Source organism: Penaeus japonicus, unplaced genomic scaffold, assembly GCF_977035675.1.
Source record: "Penaeus japonicus unplaced genomic scaffold, GWHDUDI00000001_assembly GWHDUDI00000020, whole genome shotgun sequence".
Classification (NCBI taxonomy): domain Eukaryota; kingdom Metazoa; phylum Arthropoda; class Malacostraca; order Decapoda; family Penaeidae; genus Penaeus; species Penaeus japonicus.
In genome coordinates, this window is record NW_028234422.1 from 20,641,891 (window position 1) to 20,661,890 (window position 20,000).

At 28.3% G+C, this 20,000-nt stretch overlaps 2 protein-coding genes across 2 annotated transcripts in view; one reads left to right on the plus strand and one right to left on the minus strand.

The window, feature by feature from the left end:
- LOC147469649 (transmembrane reductase CYB561D2-like) overlaps positions 1-13,743 on the plus strand; it is an 18,345-nt gene extending 4,602 nt beyond the window's left edge. Inside the window, exon 2 of the mRNA XM_086548079.1 lies at positions 7,141-13,743. Coding sequence (XP_086404205.1) covers positions 7,141-7,626 — 486 coding nt within the window. The 3' untranslated portion in view covers positions 7,627-13,743. The remainder of the gene's footprint in view (positions 1-7,140) is intronic.
- Positions 13,744-14,598: 855 nt separating this feature from the next.
- The window catches only part of LOC122261599 (apoptosis regulatory protein Siva), a 15,195-nt gene continuing 9,793 nt past the window's right edge, over positions 14,599-20,000 (minus strand). The window contains exon 4 of the mRNA XM_043029320.2: positions 14,599-14,987. Coding sequence (XP_042885254.1) covers positions 14,945-14,987 — 43 coding nt within the window. The 3' untranslated portion in view covers positions 14,599-14,944. The remainder of the gene's footprint in view (positions 14,988-20,000) is intronic.

Consider the following 20,000-nt stretch of genomic DNA (forward strand, 5'->3'; position numbering starts at 1 on the left):
TATATATGTATATTATTTATAAATTTCACAAAAAGTATATATATCTTTATGTTATATATACTATTTATGTATAATGTATATATTTATGTATATATATATTTATGTATATATATTTATGTATATTATCTATATATATATATATATATATATAATCTATATTATATATATATATTATATATATATATATATATTTATTGTATATATATTTTTATGTATATATTTTTATGTATATATAATATATTAATATATATATATATATATATATATTCTATATATATATATAATATATATTATATATGATATATATATATTATATATATATATATATATATTAAACCTTGGTTAAACGACGGGATGCGTTGTTATTTTTGTCATACATGACGCAGGACCTCTTGCCTGACAGTGGGCGTCATGGGGCTCGGGGATTCTGGATCACTATGTTATTTTATTGTACTATAAGTAATGAGTGAGTGATGTTGACAATTACAGTCATAATTATTAAAACTGCCATAATAATAAGCAAAATGGTTTTCAACTTCTATCACATTGAGTGTAAAGAAAAAAAATGAGTTAATATGGACCCTGAACTACAATTTTAGTCAACTGCAGAATTGATGGAGCCTGAGATATGACAGATATGAATTTCTAAAAATAGTAAAACACACAAAATAAAAAAAACACAAAAATGTCTCTAGCTCTACAATGAGTGACTAAAAGGGAGTGGGAAAAATCAAATTATTTTGCAGAAACTGCCTCGATCAGAAATAAAACTCATCCTGGAGCCTGTGTAAGCAAATCTATCCCCTGTTGGCAATGGGTTAATATATATAAATATATTAACCCACTTATGACGGGGGCATTCCAGCCTTGAATGTCCCAATGCCGGGGCGTTTGAATTATTAGGCCTAAATCAATTAGATGGCTGGCACAATACTGTGCCGCCCGGCCACACTAGTTTTGAAGCGTTGTCACGTACTGTACCACCCGTCCAGAGAAGGGTTACCCATTCCCGAGGGGGAATTCTAGCCTAGAATGTCAAATGCAGGGGGCGTTCGATTAATTAGGCCTAAATCAATTGATGGCTGCACAATTAAGTGCGCCACGGCAACTGGGTTTTGAAATGCGAGGTACACATGATGTACCTCCCGTCTCCTGCGTGGGTTATTATAATATATACAGATAAAAATTATATTACTTAAAGTATTATACATAATACATATATATATATATATTATATATATATATATATATATATATATTATATATATCTATATACATAAATATTATATATATATATATACATAAATATATATATAGAATAAATATATATTATATACAAGATATTTATATTATATATTATATATCTATATATATATATATATATATAATATATACATATTTATTATAAATATATATATATAAATATATAACTTGAATATATATACATAACATAGATATATATATATATACACATACAGATTATATATTGTATAATAGTATAATAATATCTATATATATATATATACATAAATATATATATACATAAATAAAAATATAATAAAAAAAAAATAAAATAAATTTTTTTTTAATTTTTAATTTTTTTTTTTAAAAAATATATATATGTATATTATATAATATATAATATATATATGTATATATATCTTATATATATATTTTTAATTAATGGAATTTTTATTTTTATTTATCTATATATATACTTTGTTTTAGATATATACATATATATATATATATATTTATATATATATATATATTATATATATTTAATTTTTTTTTTTTAAAATATATATATATCATGAATATTTATAGATATATATATATCATATATTTATATATATATATATATATATATATATAGTATACAAAATATATTATGTATATTATTAGATATATATATATATATATATATATATATATATATATAATAAATATAGATTGTATATATATATTATATATATATATATATATATATATATATATATATATATATACATAAATGATATATTGTATATATATATATATATTTATATATATATTTTTATATATATATATATACATATATTATGAATATATATATATATACTAAATAGATATATACATAGATTTTATATATTTACATTAATATATATATATTATATTTATTTATATAGTTTTATAGATATATATAGAAATATATATTTATGTATATATATATGTATATTTTTATATATATTTATATATATATTTATATAATATATATGTATATATATGTCAGATTATTATATATATATATGTATTTATATATATATTTTTGTAATATAATATATGGTTAATATATATTTGATGTTATTAAATATATATATATGAATATATATCTTTTATATATAAATTATATATATATATATATATATATATATTAGATATTGTATAATTATTTTTTTAAATGTTTTATTTTAATAAAAAAAAAAAAATTAAAAAATATATATATTTTTGTGTATATATATGTATAATATGTATATATATATATGTATACTGATATATATATTTATTTTACATCAGTATATTATATATGTATATATGTTATACATTTATAGAAATTTATATATATGTGTATATTATATAAATATATATATATATATTATTTTTTTTATTATTTTTAAATTTTTTAAATAAAAGATTTTATTTTTTATATATATATATATGTATATATAAAAATTATGTTTATGTATATATTTATGAGTCGATAATATATAAGATATATATATTCTATATATTATAATATATATATATATAGTATATATATATATATATATATATTTATATACTGTATATACACATAAATATATTATACAATACATAAATCTTTTATATATTACAAAATATAATATATATATATATATATATATATATATCTATATATATAAATTTATTATATATACATCATATTGATATAAAATTTTTATATATATACATAGTATACAAACTTTTATTATATTTATATATATAAATAAATTATTTAATATATATAAATATACATTATATATATATATTATATAGATATATATATATATATATATATATTATAGTACATATTATACCATATATATATATACCTAAATAATATATATTATTTACATATACATATATATATGGTATTTGTTTATTTACTATATATATATATATTATATATTTTGATATATATATATATATACTTAAATATTTATATATACATATATATATATACTATAAATATATAGTTTATATTATATATACATAAATGATTATATCATTATATTCACTATATATATATATTATTTATTTACTATTATATATATATATATATATATATATATAATCATATGATATTTATTGATGTATTGTTTATAGATATATTTATATGTCATATATAAATTTATATGTGTATAAGTATATATATATTTATGTATATATATCTATGTATGTATATAAAAATTTATGTATATATGTATATGTATAAATTTATATATGTTGTATAAGTGACAGTATATATTTATGTAGTATATATCTAAGTAAGTATATAAAAAATTAAGGTTGTATATAGGTTGTTATATTTATAAATTTCTGATATATAGTTATGTATTCGTTATAAATTGGGTGGGGGAGTGTGTATATATATATATATATATATAGATATAGTATATTAGAGTATATATATATTATATATTAGTTATGTATATAATCATATATATATTATATAAATTATATAATAATATATATATTATATATATACCTTTTATGTATATATCTATATTTTTATTTATATATATATTTATGTATATATATATATATATATTATATTTATACACTAAATATATATATATATACATATATATATACATAAATATATATAATTAAATATATATATCATACAAATATATATATATACATAAATTATATATATATACATATATATATATGTTATGTATAAATATATATTTTTATTGTATATATATATATTTATATGTGTATAAGTATATATATATTTATGAATATATATCTATATTTGTATATAAAAATTTATGTATATATGTATATATATAAATTTATATGTGTATAAGTATATATATATTTATGTATATATATCTATGTATGTATATAAAAATTTATGTATATATGTATATGTATAAATTTATGTATATATATGTATATATATAAATTTATGTATATATATATATATATAATTATATATATATACATATATATATATATATATATATATATATATCATATATATATATATATTATATATTTATGTATATATCTATATAATTTTATTATATATATATTTATGTATATATATATTTATGTATATATCTATATCATTATATATTTATGTATATATATATATATATATATTTATATATATATATATTTATACTATATATATATATAATATAGTCATTTATACATATATGCATATATTTATGTATATATTTATGTCTATATTTATGTATATATATATTTTTTTTGTTTTTGTTTTTTTGTTTTATCAATTCAAGGAATAAGGTAAAGGGGGCCAGGTAAGCCTACAAATGGCTACTTTGTTATCTATCTATGGAGTTATCTATGTTAAAAGAAGACAAACAAAGCCACATTTCTTATTACCACCATTGGGGGTTATATTTACCTTTCATTAAAAACCCCCCTTTTTTTTCTTTCCATTTTTTGTTTTATTTTTTTTTAAGGGGGGGGGGGGGGGTGGTGGGTTAACCCGTTGCTTTTGGGGGATAGCTTTGCTTACCTAGGCTCCAGGAAGGGATTTTATTTCTTAGCGAGGCAGCTTCAGCAACATTCCTTAATTTTTCCCACTCCCTTTTAGTCACTCATTGTAGAGCTAGAGCCATTTTTGTATTTAGAAAAAAAAAAAAAAAAAATTGTGTGTTTTACTGTTTTTAGAGACTTGTATCTGTCATATCACAGGCTCTATCAATTTTGCAGTTGACAAAAATTGTAGTTCAGGGTTCATATCAACTCAATTTTTTTCAATATACTCAGTGTCATAGAAGTATTGCTGTGTCAGGGGAGGGCAAAAAGCAACTTTATTTTTTCGTATTCGTGTGCTGTCACAAACGAACACGAAACTTATAACCATCCAAAATGAAGATAACATGAAGAGGTAGGGAAGAGGAAGGAAACTTGTGCTTTTGACAGTGAGTGCCACAATAAAAGGCATCCCTACTGGCACAGGGGCACATTGTAGGCATTGGGCATGGTGTGAGTCACCTTCCTCCTCTTGTTCTGCTTGCACATCTTTCATACGCGGTACATTAGAGCAAGAGGTTGGGAACTTGCTATGTGCCATTGCTCTATATAGATAGTGCTTGCAAGAGGCTGTAGATGGGTGTCATTTAAGGCTCTCTTTCCTGCTGGTGCTAGAAGAAAGTGGTGCCATCTAGGGTTATGATGTGAGTTGAAACCCATTTTGCTTAACCCATTGCCGACGGGGGATAGATTTGCTTACACAGGATCCAGGATGAGTTTTATTTCTGATCGAGGCAGCTTCTGCAACATAATTTGATTTTTCCCACTCCCTTTTAGTCACTCATTGTAGAGCTAGATCCATCTTTGTGTTTTGTTTTTTGTGATGTTTTACTGTTTTTAGAAATTTATATCTGTCATCATCACACGGTTCCACACAATTCTTGTAGTTGACTCTAAAATTGTAGTTCAAGGGTCATATCAACTCATTTTTTTTCTTTATACTCAAACTGTGATAGAGTATTACTGTTTTAGGGAGGGTAACAAAAAAGCAACTTTATTTTTTCGTAATTGTGTCGCTGTCACGACGATACGAACCAAGTAACTTATAACCATCCAAAATGAGAGAGGTTAGGGGAAGAGGAAGGAAACTTGTGCTTTTGACAAATGTGTGCCACAATAAAAGGCATCCCTGCTGGCACAGGGTCACATTGTATGCATTGGGCATTCCGTGTGAGTCACCTTCTCCTCTGTTCGGTCTACACATCTTTCATCTGCAGAGTACTTTAGAACAAGAGGTCGGGAACTTGCGGATGTGCCATCACTCTACAGAGATAGTGCTTTGCTAGAGACCGTAGATGGGTGCCCATTCAAGGCTCTCTCTCCTGCTGGTGCTAGAAGAAATTGGTGCCATCTAGGTTTTGTAAGCGAGTTGAAAACCATTTTGCTTAGTATTACGGCAGTTATAATAATTATGACTGTAATTGTCAACATCACTCACTCATTACTTATAGTACAATAAAATAACATAGTGATCTAAAATCCCCGAACGCCATGACGCCCATTGTCAGGCAAGAGGTCCTGCGTCATGTATGACGAAAAAACACGTCATCCGTCGTTAACGGGTTAATATTATGGCAGTTATAATAATTATGACTGCAATTGTCAACATCACTTACTCATTACTCATAGCTCAATAAAATAACAGTGATCCAAAATCCCTGAATGTCATGACGCCCATCGTCAGGCAAGAGCTCCTGCATCATGTATTATGACAAAACTCGTCACCTGTCATTAATGGGTTAACAAGTTTTTAATTTATATTGCTATTCACTACTCACTTTAATATTCATGTCTTTCAATAAACAGTTATTTAGATGAAGTTTGCCTATTATAGTAATTTACTATATATCATTATATGATTGGTTGTAATTTTGTCATGTTAAGCACAGCTGATGGGATTCTAATTTGCTTCTATATTATATTTGTTATATGAATTCAATTTGTTATTATTATTTGGTAATTATTTGGAATTAGTAAAAAGTTTGGAAGGGGCAGTATTTAACAGATGATTTTAGCTTTGTTCATTTTGTTTATTTCCACAGTTAATTAGAACAGAAGAAAAACAATAACAGACATATACAGGTTTTTGTGTGTGTATGTATCAGTATATATATGCATGTGCATATGTATCTGTATATAGATAGATAGATCTTTACATATTTAGATATGTATTGTTATAAAAATTGTCAATAATTTTATAGATTTCCAATGCAAGGAAGTGAAATAGTCATGAGGAATGCATTTTTTTGTTTGTTTTCTTTTATATGTGTTACTTTGGACAAAGCTATAATGATTCTTCTGTTATGTGATAAATATCTGTCATTCATAGTACAAATTCTTCAGTTTACAGGTTTGATGACAGAAGCTCTATTAATATTTTCCAAATCTGGCTTGGCTGCTGGTGCTCTTCATGGTAAGAGAGTAACGATGCATTGGATTCTCCTATTATTAACTGCAGTCTGTCACAGCCTGGGGTTTGCAGCCATCTATTTCAACAAAGAAATAAATGAGAAGCCACATTTTACTTCCTGGCATGGAATCATAGGTCTACTAGCTTCAGCCTTACTAGTCATTCAGCTCAGTGTGGGGGTGTTTGCCAAGTACCCAAAGCTTCTGAAAATGTTTATGCATGCAAAAACTGTAAAAGTAAACCATGCTGTAGTTGGTATGCTTACATTTAGTTTAGGTATGGTCACAACTTTACTTGGCTTTTGGAGTACCTGGTTTGTAAACAATACATCAGCAATAATATCTTATAGTTTTCTTGGACTCCATGTTATTTTATTAGTCAAAATAGTCCAGAAAATTGTGAAGAAATATGTATTATAATCATCACTAGTTTTTGTCTTGTGTTTTACTTTTCAGTTTAAGTACTTTGTCTAAGTACATGTACATGTACAGTGTGTTCCAATGATATTACAATTTGTATTGTTTTAAGCAGCTTTATAAACTCTTTAACCCCTTGCAGACTGGCCTATGTAACTGACAGTCAGTAGGTTTGGTTGAACGAAGGAAACTTACACTTCACCCCACAACCCTCTTTTTCTGCCCAAATCCTGCTCAATTTTATGTTGGAGTACTGAAAATCTCCATTTTTTGTGTTTTGTCATGTTATAGGGAGTTCTGGTATGGAGATACAATGTTTAGACAAATCATTCCTGTAATTTAGTGTTTTAGTCTCCATAATGGAAGAGTTACACACGGTGTAACATTTTCCTAAGTTATAACACAGAAAAACTATTCATAACTATATACATTCCTCCTCCTCACTCGGCAAAACAGCCAAACTGGTAGTGGCACCTTACACGTCTCGCTTAAGGTTAAAAGGACTCATGGCATCAACTTGTTGCTACCAGTCTACAGTGGGTTAAAGAATTGTGTTTTTTTGTACAATTTATCTTAATATATTGTAAAAGCTCATACATTTCACCATTTATCATATTTGCTATTACATTATTTTCACAAGTAGCAAGAATCAAGGCAAATGTACAACTTTTCATAATAAAATTTGTGAGTATAAAGAAATGAGTTGTATGATATTGACAGACCCATTATTCACTTATTAACCCAGTGCTGATGGGGCGCCTAACGACCTAACTGGTTGTTAAGGCAGGTGGTCTACGACACTAGCGGCACCGGCTAAAAATTAGAGGGACAAGGAAAAGGTTTTCTCCGCCCCCTGGGTAGTCCAGAGTATCCCAAACAATATTTTTCTATAAATCCACCATAAAATACGAGTTTAGGCTGACTTTTGAACCCTGTTTCATGACTCTGTACCCGCTTCAACTGTGAGCAGATCCTGATGTTGCTTCATGTATGCATTGACACCTGTCTCTTAGGCCTAATCGGTGCCGACATGTATGTCATGACACCCATACGCAATGGGTTAGTTGAATATCCGTATATATAGCAAAATTCAGAACAGTATCCCTTTTTTTTTTTTTTTTTTTACCATTTTACCATTTTGCATTAACTCTTCCAGGACAGGTCAAAATTTGAGATATTCAGCCTGTGTTGCTTGTGTTTTCTATTATTTTCTAGACTTATGGTATGATGTAGGAGACAGTATAGGATAGATTTGCAAAGTGATACTATTTAGCATTTGAAGGAAGAAATAGCTAGTAATTTTGACCTAAGGAAAACAAGCCTGTCATCAGTTGCAAATTGCAAACATACTATGGTAAATGAGCATTAACCCATTGCAGACAGAGATAAATTTGCTTGCCCAACCTCCAGGATAGGTTTTATTTTAGAGAGAGACCGCTTGAAGCAATATAATTTGAATCATCCTACTCTCTTCCAGTCATTCATTGTAAAACTAGAGCGGTTTTTGTGTTTTATTTTTTTGTGTGTTTTATTGAGTTTAGAGACTTATATGTGCCACATGACAGGCTCTATCAGTGCTGCAGTTGACTAAAATTGTAGTATATTATCCATATTAGCTCATTATTTTCTTTATACTCAGTGTGATAGAAGTATTGCTGTTTTATGGAAGGACAAAAGGCAACTTTATTTTTTCGTAGTTTTTGAGCTGTCATGAACGAATACGAAACATATAACCACCTACAATAAAGGTAACAAGAAGAGGTAGGGAAGAGGAATGAAACCTGTGCTTGTGACTGTGAGTGCCACAGTGAAAGGCATCCATATTGGCACAGGAGCACATTTTAGACACTGGGTATGGATTGAGTCACCATCCTCTTCTCGTTCTGCCTGACATCCTTCATCGGTGATACTTTAGAGCAAGGGTTCATCAACTTAGTGTGTGCCATCGCTCTATAGAGACAGTACTTGCTAGAGACCGTGGATGGGTGCCATTCAAGGCTCTTTCTCCTGCTGGTGCTAGGAAAAAGTGGTGCCATCTAGGTTTTGTATGTTAAGCTAGCACGATATTACGGTAATTATAGTAATTATGACTGCAGTAACCATCATCACTCATTCCTTTTTCATAGCAAAATAAAATAGCACAGTGATCCAAAATCCCCGAATGTTATGTACGTCATGACGCCCGCCGTCAGGCCAAAGCTCCTACATCATGTATATCATGACACCCGTACGCAATGGGTTAAAGATAAATCATTGAGCTTCCATAAAAGAGAAATGTAGCTACCATTTCATGTTGGTGAGGAATCAGGACAGTTGCAAAGATGTTTAGTTAAATTTAGCTTCCTATTTATATGCAGGGACCTGTTAGTAATTCCAGTGGCATTATTTTATTATAAGTCATATTAGCAATAATCACTTTTAGTATGTCAGTATGTCCATGCATTTTGGATAAAACTGTGGCACTTTTATGCTGATAATTACTATAAACAGTGCACTAGTAGTAAGAGATCCATGCTCTCATAGTTTCAGGAGAAAAGTTACACTAACAGCATATGCATACATTTCATGAAATTGTAAACATTCAGCTGAAATATTATTAACAATTTTAACACTACCAAATTTACATATTGCCAAATGTATTCCTCAATTATAAGGTTGCAAATTATCATTCTAAACTTCAAGTGATAATAATAGAAAAATTTAGGTGGGCATAGTAAATATAAATGATAACTCATAGGTAAAGGGTGTTTCAATTGTGTGCTTGCCTCATAATTTTTCTCATGTTTTTTTTCAATAATTTTGTGATAATAATTGAATCAGGTGGGGTTATGGAGGGCAGACTGGTGACCACTTACTTGGGGTCAAATTATTGGATTAAACTATTTTTTAATAACTTTTTAAGAGTTATTTACCTTAAAATAATTAGATTTGAAATCCATGGATTAATAAAATTATGAGAATGCTGCCAAATATCCATATTCCAGCCTTTTTTTTTTTAATTTGATTTAGACTGCAATTATACATATAAAATGTCACACATCATATACTTTATTATGAAAAAAAAGAAAAGAAAATAAATGCCTTTGACCTCAAAATTCTAATATTGTGCTTTAGTGTCATACTCAGATGTAGACCGTTGCAAATCCTTCAATCAAGTCCCTAATTTGAGTTCAGTTGGTATCCTGCTAGTAAAAATTGGTAATTTTCTTTAAATGCTTGTAACTCAAAACTTATTTTTTTCCAAATTCAAGCTGAAATTACCCTATCTCTCACAGTTCAAGTTCAATTTAGTTCATTAGTTTTTTAATCTAGAAAATTGAAGATAAAGAAATTCAGTATTATTTCACCCTCAAAGAATTGTAACATTTTCTGTCATTGCACACAGAAATTCTGTCATTAGTGTTTGGAGTAGAAACAAGATTATTTTCTAAATACAGATATTTATGTATTTAGTTTATGATTCAATTTTTAAATCTTATTTATGATCTACTTTGGAGTCTTAACATGAAAGACCAAATATGCACTTTTAGTGACTTGCCTCAAGGAGAACTACCAGCCATCAAAAAATCAAGCCCTGGAAATAGCTTTCATTGACATGTCAACAGTAAAAAGTGGTCACCATATTTAAACTGTACATAAAGCACCTCTGTGTCCAATCATAGATGCTTGGCTTGATCTGGATGTTTACCACCCACAGTTGGTGGTAGAGGGAAGTGGGCAAGAGTTCAAATGCCACAGAGTATCCTTCACAACAGTATGACTTAGATCCTAAAAGAATGGAATAAGAAGGCATATCATATACTAGGCAAAGAATAACCTTGAATCCGTAATTGAAAGTCAAACCAGGTAGCTAATACGCAAGGTATCAACAGTGAGGGATCTAGTTTTATAAATAAGATGGGCTGGTGTAGATATGTTGATTCTACTTGGGTTGAAGTAAAGGAAACTGCAATGTTATTAACCCTCTCTGGACGAGTGGTACACTATGGTACCACTCATTCAAGGGCCCGGTGGCCGGGTGGCACCATATGGTGCCAGCCATTTAATTGATTTAGGCCTAAGCGTTGGAGAGCCCCGGCATTGTGACGTGCAAGGCTGGAATGCCCCCGTCCTGAGTGGCTTAAATGGATCAATGAATTTAAAATTATTTTGTGATTTCTTAAAATATGTTTCTATTTTCCCAATGCAATAACTTTATTAATCAGACAATGGAAAGCAAAATACTCACCTGCTATAGTGATGGTAATGAATTTTCAAAACAACTGGATTTGGAAATATTGTCTCATCTTCCAATAGACCTATTTGGTATATGTCTTTTGTTCTGCCAAACCAAACTATAAAAATTATAAGATAATGTTTATTGTAAAAAGGCCAAGTTCATAATACTGTGATTGTTTAATATGAACCTTTTTTATGAAATTATTATGGATTGTGGGCAGCTGCTTTCCAGAAATTTATTTTAGGATATTCCTTAAGACGCGGTCCACACAAGCGGGCCTGATCGGCGGGCAAATTCTGCCGGGCCTGCCCGTGAATGTTGTCCACACGACCGAGGGTCGAAGCTCCAGCTACTGGGCACCACCTTAGTAATTTCACTCGACGGGCACTCAGGCAATTTAATCGTTTGCCGGTCAAATGTGCCTGTTAAGGCATGCCCGCCGATCAGGCCCGCTCGTGTGGACGCGGCTTTATGTATCTCAGTGACTCTTTTTTTATTTTGAATATCCAGTACTACATCAGTTTCCTCAAATAATGGTATAATTCTATACTAGGTGAGATATTTTATTAAAATCAGAAGTAATTTTAATCTTGTGAGTATATTTTGTATATGTATTAGAAGGAAAAACAATCCATAATAATTTGCCAGTTATCTATGATGTCTTTCATTTGTAAGCTGACTGCCAATTGGACCACTTGTCAATACAGTTATATATCTGTTAAGTATATATCCATGTGGCCAATAATCAGTAACAGTTAACAGTAACAGTAACTTGATGAAAACAGTGCTATTACTGCTATTACTATTAGTCCAATTAGTAGCACTGGAGTGGAGTAGTTGATGTTGTGCTGTATATTTTGGGGGTATCTATACCCAAGAACAGTAGCTGTAATTTGAATCTGTGATTGAAATTATAGTTATTGTGAGAGAAATGTTTATCTAACAAAAGCACAACACCAGTGCTGCAAATCCCAATATCATCAAAAATATTTTTAGAACCCAAAATGGGTCTGCAGGACCAACTGTTACCATGTTTATTTTCTAAACACTGTGCCCATGCACTGAACAATCATTTGCATTGGCAGAAAAAAAAACTAAATTAAAGCTAATTTTTTGTTTTGAATTTTGTAAATATTACTTTTCTTCTGTTTTGTCTCTACCATTACATTTACATTCCAGCAAGTAATGATTGGAATTCAGATTGTGAATAATTTGTCTTTGCACCAGATGATTAAAATAAGTTTGATTTTCCAAAGAAAAGAAAAGAAAAAGAAAAAAGGCTAGATGTCTTCAAATGGTATTATTATGATCAAAATATATGTACTCTGCATAAGGAACATTGAATTAACTTGCACATAAACATTACCTTGGATTGGGAATGGAGATTAGGTGGATGTTCTTTGATATCATCATCAGAGCTTTAAATATAATTTTGTTGTGAAAACATTTAAAAATGCTCACAATGACAAGTTATAATATTAATTCTCATTTTCTTAATGGTAATAATAATGTTGCCTATATACTATTGTATTTTTTATTTTATGAAGTACATCTGTTACTGGTTTAGATATGCCTCACATTTCATGTATAAGGAGGTGGAATGTTACTCCTAATTAGCAATTCATAAATTCCATTATAAAAGTTTTTTTTGGGGAGAAATTAGTGATAGATTTTAAACCCATTTTGCCAATAATTTGGGATCATTTTTTTAAATGGTATGCTCTCATATAAAGTATTTGGTATATATTGAAAAATAACCAGAGCCAAAGTAACTGTTACTGTTAAGTCTAATATATTAATAATCATATAATTAACATGTCTTATTTTATCACCATTTTTTGCATTTGAAATATATTCTGTATTAGTGTATATTTGTATGTTTTAATAAAAATATGAAATTATTGTTTTGTTTTTTATATAAACTATGCATAGATATATTACATGCAATTCTAAAAGTTGCAAGAACAAGAAAAAATAATTCATAATTAATTTTAAGAAGTTATTTTTTCCTCAATACACCTTATTTCTGGATTAAAATTAAAATTAACCCGTTGGATATGGGTGATGTGAACGTGTAGAAATATAAAGTTTAACAAAGATCCAGGTGATATGAACAAGGGTGTAACTTTGTTTTCTACATATTAGACCATTTTCTATTATTAATATATTTTTACAATCAATAAAAGTAATAGCAACATTTAGTGATCAGTGATGGAAAGTATCAGTATAATTACAATGATAACCAAAATATAGGTTGTTTTAAAACCCTGACATGGATAGCACCATTCTCTAGCACAGGTGACCTTCCTCTTCTATAGCTGATGCTTTTTTTTATTCTTATGTGTTTGTTTGCAAAAAAAAAAAAAAAAAAAAAAAAGAAAAAAAGAAAAAAGAGAGAGGCTTTTGTTATCCCCAAAAAAGTGTAGTAATAATGAGCTAATAAGAGATTAGACATTACAGTTATAGTGAATTACAATTTTGAGAAAGCCTGTCAGATAAAATATGAGATAAAAACAAATAAATAAATAAAATAAAATAAAAATGCCTACCTCAAAAATCTCTAGATATTTATGACATTCTCTCCCTCTGGAAAAAAAAAAACTGTCTGGTGTTCCCAGCAAGTGGCACAAATGCCCTAAAAAGAAAATGGATGCCCTGTATTCAACTGGCTAAAAATACATTTCATAATATACTTGAAAAACAAGTCCTATTTCAACACCAAAGGTAAAATGTTGGATAAGAAAACAGATCCAAAGTATAATGCATTTCAATATTTATTAATGTCTTAAAGCTTACTATTTATGATGATAAATGTTTCTATCTGAATTAACAGAATACTGAGACATGGAAGTTCTTTACCCTGAGGATTAACATACAAATCAACCGAAGGTATCAGCTTAGATCAACCTATGAAAACAAATGGCAACTAAGGAAGACTTGCTCTGATTCAAATATTAGCAATTGTCTCTTCAATAAATCACCATCTTTAAAGCATTCACATTGAGTAAAAGTGTTATAAGAAATCTGAAAAGTCACAGGTACATAAAAGAAAATAATTAAAAATTTCTATTATCATATCTCTTATAAAAAAAAGGAAAACCTTCAACAGCAACTGAGGCACAAAACCTTTTCCTCCTCTTGATATCTGCAAAAAGGAAGAAAGAATAAAGTTATTATCACATATAATGAAGTAAACTTCAAGTAAAATTAAAGATTAACCCACACAGGACGGGTGGTACAGCATGTGTACCGCGCATTCAAAAGCCCAGTTGCCGGGCGGCACAGTATTGTGCAGTATATAAGCAATTTGATTTAGGCCGAATAATTCGGAACGCCGGCTTTGGACATTTCTAGGCTAGAATTACCACGTCGGTAATGGGTTATATGAATGATTATATTTACAAATATATATGAATAAACATAAAAACATATAACAACCTATATCTATACATATAATTAATTATATATTAATCATACATTATATACATATATATATATAGTATATATATATTAATATAATATATATATGAATCTATACATATATATTTCTTATACAAATATATATCTTACTATATTATAATCTATACAAATATATACTCTATAAATATATATCTTACACATAATAATATATAAATATCTATCTATATATCTATACATATATCTATATATAATTCTATATATATAAATCTCTGTACATATATCTATATATATATATATATCTATATATATATATATCTATATATATATATATAACTATACATAATATACTATATATCTATACATAATATTATATATATATATATATTATACCTATATAATATATATATATATTATATATATATATACATATATAATATTATATCTATACATAGCTATACATGATATATATATGTATATCTATATATATATACTATATATATACATATACTATATATATATCTATACATATATATATTTTTACATATATATATAATTATACATATATATATATATATGTATTTATATTTATCTCTATAATATATATCTATATCTATACATCAATATATATATATAATGTAGATATATATCTATACTATTATATATATATATATCTATACCAATATATATATAAAGGATATATATATATCTATACATATATATATATATATTTCTATACTATATATATAATATATATCTTATACATATAATAATATCTATACATATTATATATACTATATATATATCTATACATATATATAAATCTATAATATTTATATATATATAATATACATATATATAAATATATATATTCTATACCTATATATATTCTAATATCTATACATATATATATCTATATATCTATACATATATATATATATTATTTATATCTATTATCAAGTACATATAAAGATATATCTAAATATCTATACCTTATATATATATATATATATATATCTATACCATATATATAAATAATCAATATCTATACATAATATAAATATATATATAACTATACATATATATATATATATATATATATTTGTATAGATATTAATCTATATATATATATATATATAAACAGTATATATTATATATATATATATATAGATCTAATATATATATATATGCATAGATACAATATATATATGTATAGATATATATATCAATACAATATATATAATTATATATAAATATGTATAGATATATACATATATGTTTAATATATTATGTATAGATATAGATAAATATATATGTATAGACTATTATATATATGTTATAGTTATATCTATACTTAGAATAACAATATATGTATATAGATTATATATATAAAATATATATATAATATATATATTATATAATCTAAACAATATAATAATATATATATATATAATATAATATAATATAGATTATATATAAATATATATATATATGTATAGATATATATATATAAATATATATGTATACATATATAAATATATACATATATATGTATTGTTATATTAAATATATATATGTATAGATACAAAGTTATATATATATATATGTATAGATATATATATAGATATCTAAATATGTATAATATATATATATATGTATTAATATATATATATATATATCTATATATGTATAGATATATATCTATATATATAAATATAGCTATCCTCTACAATTATATATATATATGTATATATATCTATATTATATGTATAGATATATAGATTTGTATTATATATATATATATGATATTAGATATATATATAGATATATTATGTATAGATTATATATATATATGATAGATATATATATATCACTATTAGATATATATATATAGGTATAGGTTATATATATTAGATTATTAATATATATTATAGTTATACCTATGTATATTTTCCTTATATATATATTGTCTTTACATATATATATATATATTATAGTTATTTTATATACTATCTATATATATACATATATAGATATACCTTATATCTATATTATATATATATATATATATATATACATATATATTATTATATATCTATATATATATACCTATAATCTATACATATATCTATTATCTATATCTATGCAGTATATATATAATATATACATCATATATATATGTATATATATATGATATATAAAATCTTAATTTGTGATATATCTATACATATATTTTATTTAATCTATTACATATATAGATATTATATACACATACTTATATATATATTTAAATACGTCTATACATATATATATATAATCTATTTATAGATATTTTTGTGGTGTGTGTGTTGTGTGGTTTGATGGTTGAGGTGTTTGTGTGGGGTATGGTTTGTGTGTTGTGTGTGGTGTGAGTGTGTGTTGTGTTGGTAGTGTTGTGTGTTAGTTAGTTGATGATGTTGTAGTGAGTGTGTAGTTGGTGTGTGTGTTTTGATGTGTTGTGTGTTGTGTGTTGAGGTTGTGTGTGTGTGTGGTGGTGTGTTTTGTGTGTGGAGTGATGTAGTGTGTGTTGTTTGTAGTGTGGTTGTTGGTGGTGTTTTGTGTGTGTGTGTGTTGTTTGTTTGATGGTTGTTTTGTGTTAGTGTGGTAGTTTGTGTGTGTGTGTTGTTTTGTGTGTGTTGTGTGTGTTTTGTGTGTGGTGTGTTGTTTGTTGTGTGTGGAGTTTGTGGGTGATTGTGTGTTGTGTGTGTGTGTGTGTGTGGTGTTTGTGTGGTGTGTATGTTGTGGGTGTTGTGTGTCTGTGTGTGTGTGTCTTTGAGTGTGTTTGTGTGTTTATCTGTGTGTGTGTTTGTGTGTGGTTGTGTGTGTGTGTGTGATGTGTTGTGTGTGTGTGTAGTGGTTTGTATGTGTGTGTGTGTGTTTTTGTTTTGTTGGTGTGAGTGTGTTGTGTGATGGTGTGTTGTGTATGATGTGTGTTGTGTGTGTGTTGTGTTGAGTGTGTGAGTTTGTGTGTTGTGTGTGTGTGGTGTGTGTGTTAGTGTTGTGTGTGTGTGGTGAGTGTGTGTGTGGTGTGTGTGTGGTGTGGTTTTGTGTGTGTGTGTGTGGGTGTTGTGGTTGTGTGTGTGTGTGTGTGTGTTGTGTGTGATGTGTGTTTTGTTTTGTGTGGTGTGGTGTGTGATTTGTGTGTGTTTTGTGTGTGTGTGTGTGTGTGTGATGTGTGTGTTTGTGTTGTGTGGTGTGTGGTGTGGGTGTGGGTGTGTGTGTGTTGGTGTGTGTGTTTTGTGGGGTGTGTGTTGTTTGTGTTGTGTTGTGGAGTTGTGTGGGTGTGTTGTTGTGTTGTGTGTGTGTTAGTGTATGGTGTGTGTTTTGTGTGTGTGTGTGAGTGTGTGTGTGTGGTGTGTGTGTGTGTGTTGTATGTTGTGTGTGTTTGTGTGTGTGTGTGTGTGTGGTGTGTTATTGTGATGTTGTGGTGTATGTGTGTGTGTGAGTGTTGTGTTGTGTGGTGTGTGTGTGTTGGTGTAGTGTGTGGTGTGTTTGTGTGTGTTGTGTGTGTGTGTGTTGTGTGTGTGTGTGTTGGTGTATGTGTGTGTGTTTTGGGGTTGTGTTTTGTGTGAGTGTGTGTGTGGTTGTGTGTGTGTTGTTGTGTGTGTGGGTGTGAGTGGTGTGTGGTGATGTGTTGTGTTGTGGTGTGTGTTGGTGGTGTGGTGGTGTTTGTGTGTGTGTTTGTGTGTGTGTGTGTGTGTAGGTGTGTGTGTGTGTGTTGGGTTTGTTGATGGGCCTGTGTGTGTGTTGGTGTGTGTGTGTGTGTGAGGTTGATGAGTGTGTTTGTTGTGGGTGTGTGTGATTGTGTTGTGTGTGTGTGTTTGTGATTTTTGAGTATGTGTGTTGTGTGTGTGTGTATTGTTGTGTGGTGTGTGTGTGTGTGTTTGTGTTGTGTGTGTGTGTGTGTGTGTGGAGTGTTGTGGTTTGTGATGTGTGTGTGTGATGTGTATTTGTGTGTGTGTGTGTGTGTTTGTGTGTGTGTGTGGAGTTGTGTGTGTGTGGTTGTAGTGTTTGTGTGGGTGTGTGGGTGTGTTGTGTGTGTGGTGTGTTGTGTGTGATGTGTTTGTTGTGTGTGTGTTGTGTGTGGTGTATAGTGTTTGTGTGTGTGTGTGGTGTGTGGTTGTGTGTGTGTGTGTGTGTGTGTGTTGTGTGGTGTGGTGTGGGTGTTGTGGGTGTAGTGTGTGTGTGTGTGTGTTATGTGTGGTGTTGGTGAGTGTGTGTGTTTTGTGTGTGTGTGGTGTTGTGTGTTTGTGTGGTGTGGTGATGGTTGTTGTGTGGTGGTTGTGTGGTGTGTGTGGTGGTGTGTTTAGTGTGTGGTGTGTTTGATTGAGTGTGGTGGTGTTGTGTGTGTGTTTGAGTGTGTGTGGTTGTTGTGGGGTGAGTGTTGTGTTTTGTGTGTTGTCGTGTGATGTTTATGTATTGTGTGTGTGTGTGTGTTGTTAGTGTTGTGGTGTGTGTGTGTTGAGTGGTATGTGAGATGTGAGTGTGTATTTGTGTATGTGTGTGTGTTGATGTTTGTGTTGTGGGTATGTGTGTGAGTGTGTGGGTGTGTAGTGTATGAGTGTGTTGTAGTGTCTTATTGTGTGTGAGTGTATGTGGTGTGTGTTGTTGTTGTTGAAGATGTATGTGTGTGTGTGCTTTCTGTGTGTGTGTGTGGTGTAGTTTTTGGTGGTGTGTGTGATTGGTGTTTGTTAGTGTGAGT